The sequence below is a fragment of the Mauremys reevesii genome, linkage group 13, assembly GCF_016161935.1.
Source record: "Mauremys reevesii isolate NIE-2019 linkage group 13, ASM1616193v1, whole genome shotgun sequence".
In the NCBI taxonomy this organism is placed as follows: Eukaryota; Metazoa; Chordata; order Testudines; family Geoemydidae; genus Mauremys; species Mauremys reevesii.
The window spans coordinates 30006946-30013995 of record NC_052635.1 but is presented as its reverse complement, the minus strand read 5'-3'; the positions used below and the strand labels follow the sequence as shown (position 1 = coordinate 30013995).

The following is a 7050-nucleotide window of genomic DNA, read 5'->3' as shown; positions in this document are numbered from 1 at the left end:
AAGTTGTAATGGCTCGAAGTTGAAGCTAGACAAAATAAGACTGAACATAAAGCATAACTTTTTATCAGTGAGAGTAATTAACCAGTGGGACAATTTACCAAGCATTGTGGTGGATTCTCCATCACTGACAATCACTCCATCACAGTGGGCCCATCTATGAACCCGTTGGTCTACCAAGGCTGCTAACTTGTAGATCATCATTGATTTGACCCTAATCATGTTAGCAGTGAGGTCTTTCCCCATTGATTCTACCCCTCGGTACCACATTCTGATCCTCTGGCACCTTCACAGGGTCAAAGGTCAGGGCATCACTATGACACCCCTTGTCTCTCATGTTAGCAGCACCTGGGCTAGGCAGGTGAGCTCAGAAGACCATCGTTCTCCTGCAGTGTCAAAAGTGAGCCCAGGCCTGACAGGCAGCTGGGGTCAGAGGTCACGCCACCGTGGCCAGCGGAGCCGCACTGGAGCCAAAATTCACAAGGTCACGCCTCATTTTGTGCACAGCCCTGACGAGATCAGAGGTCACCGGTCTCCTGACCCCTTGAGAGGGCGCCGAGCGCTGTACGTTGCTGCCCATGCGCAGGGGGTGCCTGATCGGAGCGGCCTCTCTAGGCCCGAGTGTCGTCTCCGTGGTATTTCCGGAAATCCGGTCCCGGTGATGCTGCTCTAGGCATCTGGCGCCTTTTCTATGGTAACTGGCCGAGATGTTGGCGCCGCTCTAGGCGAGCGTTGCAGTCTCTGTGGTCCGCGCTGTTAAGCCAAGCCGAGCCGGGCCTGGCTGTGAGGTGGCCTTTGCTGCCTCGTCCCGGGTGAGCCAGAGCGCCGCGCGGGCTGAGCCGGGGGACTTTGTTCGGGTGGGGTGGGGTCGGGAATCGGAAGCCGGCGGCTGCGGCTCGTGAGTGCGGTGGGAGATGGGGGTGGTGGGGTCGGGAGCTGAGGGAGATGCTGGGGGGAGGGGAAGAGACGCTCTGGGGAGGGGTTCGGGAGATGCAGGAGGGAGGGGAGGAGATGCTGGGGGTTGGAGGAGGAGGGGGGGTTCGGGAGCTGAGGGAGATGCAGGAGGGAGGGGAGGAGATGCTCCGGGCGGGTGGAGAAGGAGGGGTTCATGAGCTGAGGGAGGTGCAGGAGGGAGGGGAGGAGATGCTGTGGGGGGGGAGGAGGAGGAGGGGTTCGGGAGCTGAGGGAGGTGCAGGAGGGAGGGGAGGAGATGCTGGGGGGGAGGAGGAGGGGTTCGGGAGCTGAGGGAGATGCTGGGGGGGGAGAGGAAGAGATGCTGGGGGGGAGGAGGAGGGGTTCATGAGCTGAGGGAGATGCTGTAGGGGGAGGGGAGGAGATTCTCCGGGCGGGTGGTGTGGGTGGAGGAGGAGGATTTAGTGAGCTGAGGGAGGTGCAGGAGGGAGGGGAGGAGATGCTCCGGGCGGGTTGTGGAGGTTGGAGGAGGAGGGGTTTGTGAACAGCTTGGGGGAGAGGGGCTGCCTCCATGTAATAGTGGAGACCCCTTGGGGCTGGGCTCAGATGGGTGACCATTTGACAGGGCCCAGGGGTGAGCTGGACGCTGTTGTTGGCATTACCCCTGCCCTTCTTTTCCAGGTGCTGAGGAAATCGCCCAGTGTCTTCTTTCAGGGCAGACACATCGACTTTCCCCTGGTTGTGTGCGAGCTGCCTTGGGAATGGCAGGACAGTTCCGTAGCTATGTCTGGGACCCTGTACTCATTCTGACACAGATTGTCCTCATGCAGGCAGTCTATTACAGCTCCCTGGGGCTCTGGCTAGCTCTGGTTGACAGCCTGGTGCAGAATAGCCCTTCTCTTGACCAGATTTTCAATTATGAGGTAAGATGCTTTTCCTTAGCTAGAGCATAGAGAAGGTCTCTCAAATTCAGAGAATAAAACACTGCAGTCTAACATGGTCACTGGCACACTCAGAAATGCGGAGACCTCAGACCACATTGGATCTTGAGTCTCCAGCACCACTGAGCACAGAATTAGGGTGATTCCACAGAGGAGATCTGGGTTCAGTCTAACACAAAATTCATACATGAAAATATTTAGTTATTGATTGTGGCTTCAGACCTAATCTTCTGGCAGTACCATTGCTAGAAAGAGGACAACAGCAATCCATAATGCGTTTCTGTTTGCAGTGCGCACACTGACAGTTCTGCCACAACTCAAACCTCCCGTGCTCTGAGTGCTCCAGAAGAGTCAGTATCTCAGAGTGCAACTGAGATTCTACGTTTAGTTACCACATGCAACAATCATGGGAATTCTCATAAGAGAGATCCCTGCTCTGAAACCTGAAGAGAGCTGTGTTGCAGAAGCTGGGATCTAATCTTATCATTTTTGTTCTCCAGACTCTCTGTAGACCTACAGGGCCAAACTCAGCCCTGGAGTAAGTTTACTGAAGTCAGTGCAGTTCCATCCAGGGTGAATTTCTCCCTTGTGTGTTCTGACACACAAGCCCTAAAATTCCCAGATGCCCAAGTAGAGTTGACCTTGTAAATACAAACCCACAATTTAGGAAAAGCAAACATTTTTGTTGTTGCTATTTTTGGCTTTTTTGTTGTTGTTTTCTAAAATCTAGAAATATTAGTTTGTCAGCTTTGTAGGGAGCAAATAGAATGGAACTGGGCCACTGGGAAGAGCCTGAGTTGAGTAGAGTTCTAGCTGAAGCAATTTCCAATTTATTTCAGTGTCTTTTTTCTTTATAACCCTATATAGATCTTGGGATTCTCTACCCCACCTGGAAGACTTTCCATGATTGCTTTCATCCTCAATGCACTCACCTGGTAAGTCAGCTTCTGTTTATCCATACTGGGATTGGACATCTTCTCTCTGGGATTAGCCATCATTGCCTTTAAATTAGAATTTAAAACTGTGATGTTAGCATGTGCTAGCTAACACCTTGTAAAAGGCTACTGACTGTATACAAGACATACTGCCTTTAACACAGCGGGGAACCTAGGCTGTAACTCAACCAATTTAGCACATGTTAAAGTCTACCCTGCTGCACTGTCTATGTTAGACTTTTCAAATATATTAGTACACATTAGCTAACATGCTAACAATACAGCTTGTTACGCTACTCTTGATGAGGCTCGTGCTGTGCTGATGATAGGAATGTGGACTGGGTTCAGAAATAGCCGAAGCCTTTTACTGTGCCCAAAATGTTATGTCTGAGTCTGGTGAACCTTGCAAACTCTGTGGGAAATTGTATTTATTGCAGTGTGAAGGGAAATGATGTAAGTGCCTCTGTTGCATGTCCACAGTGTGAGCCTGGGGCTTTGTAAGTTAAATTTGTCCCAGTGAGAGAGCCTATTTTTATTATTTATTTGTTCATACCACTTGCAGTGTGCTAGGTATCCCACACTTACAAAGAATACAGAGCCACAAGTTCCCAGCTTGAAGAGCTTTCAGGCTAATGGTAGACATGATGCAACAAGTGAAAGCTACAAACAATAGGTTGTGAAATAGAAGGATGGGCTATAGACGAAAACTGTAAAAAAACAGATCACACATTTATGCACATATTGTATCCCCAATTCCCTACATCCCAATTTACTAAAATGCTCTTCTAGGGCAAAGTGCCCCCTTAGGACAGTCATCTTCTCCATAGCCTTCCTTGCCATCCATCCACTCTCTGTTCTTTCTTCATGTGTCAGTCCCAGGCACGTCATTCTGTGAAGAGTTTTCCATCTCCCTGGAACAATTGCCCTCTTTCTTCAGCACAACTTTCCTATCCCTCTGCATTGGTCCTGCTCTCGAAAGCTATTCCTGTTCCCTGCCCCTTTGCCAAGCTGTCCAAGCAGACAGCTGGTCTGTGTCTGATTATGTCTTGTGTGCTAGAACTAGCCCATAGTAGCAGGGATCTTGCCCCAGGAGGTGCCAGCCAGAAGGTCATTTGGGTCTGGTGATTCGAGTGTCGCCTTGATCCTTCTTTTGTTTTAGGTGCGGATGTGTGCATTAAGGTCACTTGAACTATGTTGTTGCAGAACAAACGTATCTTGTTCTTGTTGGCTGAGATCTGAGAATTCCCTCCATTTATCAGTAATGACTCCAGAATGGGACAGTTGGCAATTAGGAGATCTAAGCACAGGACTGGGAATGAGGAACTCCTGAGTTCTAGTCCTGACTCTGATGCTGATTCTTCTGAACCCTTAAGAAATCATTTAACCTCACTGCCTCAGTTTCCCCATCTTTTAGCTGGGGATAAAATCTGCACCTGAGGGATTTTTGTGGAATTTAATTAATATTTGTAAATAATTGTTTATCTGTAAAATGCTAAAAAGGTGCAAAGTATTTAGTCTCAGCCAGTGGCCAAAGATTGCAGAGACAAGGCAGAAAGCCAGCCAGGAATTTTTAAACTAAAAGCTTATTCCTCTGCTATCACATAATTAAAATGCTACAAGCTGCTTAAGTTTTACTGCAGTAACATTGAGCAAGGTCATAATAGTCCTGACTTCAGAAGAGTTGAGGTTTATTTTTAATGGATAAATAACCAGTACAGATAATTCCTGATGGCTGATGGCTGCTGTTAGATCCCTCCCTCTCAGGCCACTGCAGTTTACATATAGTTACAGTTACATCTGTCTCTCCTTTCTTCCTGCAGTGCTTTGGGCTTGTTGTACTTTATCCGGCGAGGAAAGCAGTGTTTGGATTTCACAGTCACAGTTCATTTTTTCCATCTGCTGGGTTGCTGGATTTATAATGCACACTTTCCCACAGCTCTAACGTGGTGGCTAGTGCATGTTGTGTGCACGGCACTCATGGCTGTGATTGGGGAGTATCTCTGTATGAGAACAGAACTCAAAGAAATCCCATTGAATTCAGTCCCCAAGTCCAGCGTATAAATTTGTTCTGAGGATGCGCTGCATCAGGCCAACGTTTCCAGCACCTCGGTGACACAAGACAATGCCAGAAAACTTCACTAAAGAAGCACAGCAGGTCTGTTTGGACTTTTTTAGAACTTGGCGGCTGCATGAGTGTGAAGATCTCTGCTGTTGCCATTAAGACAGTGAACAAAGCAGAAGTTTTATTCTAATAACACAAGGTATTTAATATGAGTATTCTATGTGAGTGCTTTCACTATTAATTCAAGTGATATGGACCAGGGAAAAATCAGGCAACAAAACCTAGAGCATGAGAAGCAACTGGAATTTAACCCATGTGCGAGGTCTTTGGAGCGCATGTTGGAGCTGGGATGATCAAACCTTCGGGGAGAAACGCACAATGATTGACTAGGAGCTGCTTCTTACATCTTTTTCCTTTGGTTGGTTTTTGTTTTAAAATCAAGGAGCTAAACTGATGTAGGATTAAAAAGAATTGTGTTTGTCTCCGTCACCAGTTGTGAGCCTATAAGGCCTGTGTGCTCATATGGGCTTCGTTATTGTTCCTGTGTTTAGTTCCTAGAATAGATGTAAGGCAACAGATGTTGCTGGATTGAAGACACTTTTTTTAACAAAATAGGAAAAATGGTATTAAGTTGCCTTCAATGTGTTACAATTCTTCTGGTGAGCTGAGCACTTTGAGCTACGTAATGAATATCCATATCACAGCAATGGAGTAAAGTCTGGCCAGAAAGGAACACCAGTGGTCACTTTCTAGGGTTTGTAAAACTTCCCACTATGAATGTTAAACACCACAAGCCAGAAATCCAGGAGCCAGTGAAAATCAACCAGCTTATTCTCAGCTTGCATGGAGGGTTGGCCATAACGTTCACCAAACGTTAAACTGTAGGTTGAGTTGGTTGAGGGGAGTTTTCTGCTGTGTGTTATAAGTACCATTTCTTCATTCCCACTCTAGTAACCTGCGTCTTCCTACCAATCATCAAATTCCAATACTTACTCCTGCCTGAAGGCTGCCACCAAAGACTGTTTTCCAAAATTGGTAGGTGTTTCTTGCTGCAGGACGCCATACTTGGGACTGTTGTTTGTCTCTTATGCTGTTAACGAGATGGTGCCTTTGACTGATAGGCAATTTAAATAGAACGTCCTTTCTCATAAGCCACTGACCCCAGTATTCCCAATGAAAGGAGTAGGCCAAATAGTTTCCTAGGGTCCTGCATCCCAAACGGTCAGACTTACCTCTAGTCGTGTAGTTTCCTCTACGGGATGTTAAGTCTGTGCTGTCTGTATGCCATTCTAAATTGGGGGCAAACTAGGATTTTAACATTGAAATTCCTTTTTTCTTGTGTGGCTTGCTGCTGCCAATCTCTTTCCTTTGTACATTAATATTGGTGAACGTTATTAGTTTGAATAAATTATATTTGCTAAATTAATGTGCAGTTTGTAAAGAATTGGAATTGGTGGATGATTTGACACAGAATTTGATAAACTCCCTCTAAAATGGGTCTAATTATTTTGTTGTGTTAATTTCAAAGCTAAATTGCAACTGTTCATCTCATATGCTCATATATAGCGTTTTAATCCGGGGTAAAATATTTGAAACTCAGCTGAGGTATTACGGCAGAGAGAGAATATCTTTGTACTGTCAGTGAACAGAATGCTGCTGTTTTCATGAGCAGAGCACAATGGCATTCTGAGGGCTGCTGTCTCTTGATTTTCATCTGTCCCTTGTGAGTGGGGACATTGTGAGACTTGAGCCTATCCTATTGGACCTTTGATTGAGTGCTGTCTGGAGAACACACACTGTTTCAGTTTAAGCACAATTCTGCTAATCTGTATTTTTCTCCTCACTACTTTGGGGGCATAGGGAGGGGAAGCATTTGTACAATGACTGAGTTCTAGTTCCCTCAGAGTTCAGTTGCTCCCTCCTGCTCCAGTAAAGTCAGAATCTTCTTCTGTTGGCATCACAAGCCTTTCCAAATAACTCCATTCTGATTAGGAAACCAAGAATCTGTTTCCATTAAATGACCCTAGGAAAGAAAGGAGGAAGGGAATATGCAAAACAATTGGGGCACAGCAGTCTTTCCCTAGGGAATAGTTTAGGCAATTTTTTCCTAAATAGAGCAAAGGCCTTTAGAAGGCCTTTTCCTGCTGTTTACAGTGCAACACTGCAGTAGCCAACCAGCCTTAATCCCCCTTGTCCTGTTTTG

At 46.5% G+C, this 7050-nt stretch overlaps 1 protein-coding gene across 2 annotated transcripts; it reads left to right on the top strand.

Moving 5' to 3' along the window:
• The first annotated feature begins 452 nt into the window (after nt 1-452).
• SYS1 (SYS1 golgi trafficking protein) lies at nt 453-6273 on the top strand. 2 transcript variants are annotated; one of them, XM_039497264.1, is made up of 4 exons: nt 453-691; nt 1591-1832; nt 2718-2785; nt 4606-6273. In XM_039497264.1, the coding sequence occupies exons 2-4, from the start codon at nt 1671-1673 to the stop codon at nt 4844-4846; spliced, it is 471 nt and encodes a 156-aa protein (XP_039353198.1). In that variant the 5' UTR covers nt 453-691; nt 1591-1670; the 3' UTR covers nt 4847-6273. The 2 variants fall into 2 exon arrangements, with proteins under 2 accessions (XP_039353198.1, XP_039353197.1); XM_039497263.1 differs by having other exon boundaries at nt 455-809.
• The last annotated feature ends 777 nt before the right edge of the window (nt 6274-7050 follow it).

What these genes read in the sequence shown, in the direction of transcription:
- SYS1 (XM_039497264.1), top strand. Translation starts at nt 1,671, where the DNA reads ATGGCAGGACAGTTCCGTAGCTATGTCTGGGACCCTGTACTCATTCTG. An exon ending in ACCAGATTTTCAATTATGAG is followed by an intron (nt 1,833 to 2,717) that starts GTAAGATGCTTT and finishes AACCCTATATAG; the next exon opens with ATCTTGGGATTCTCTACCCC. An exon ending in ATCCTCAATGCACTCACCTG is followed by an intron (nt 2,786 to 4,605) that starts GTAAGTCAGCTT and finishes TTCTTCCTGCAG; the next exon opens with TGCTTTGGGCTTGTTGTACT.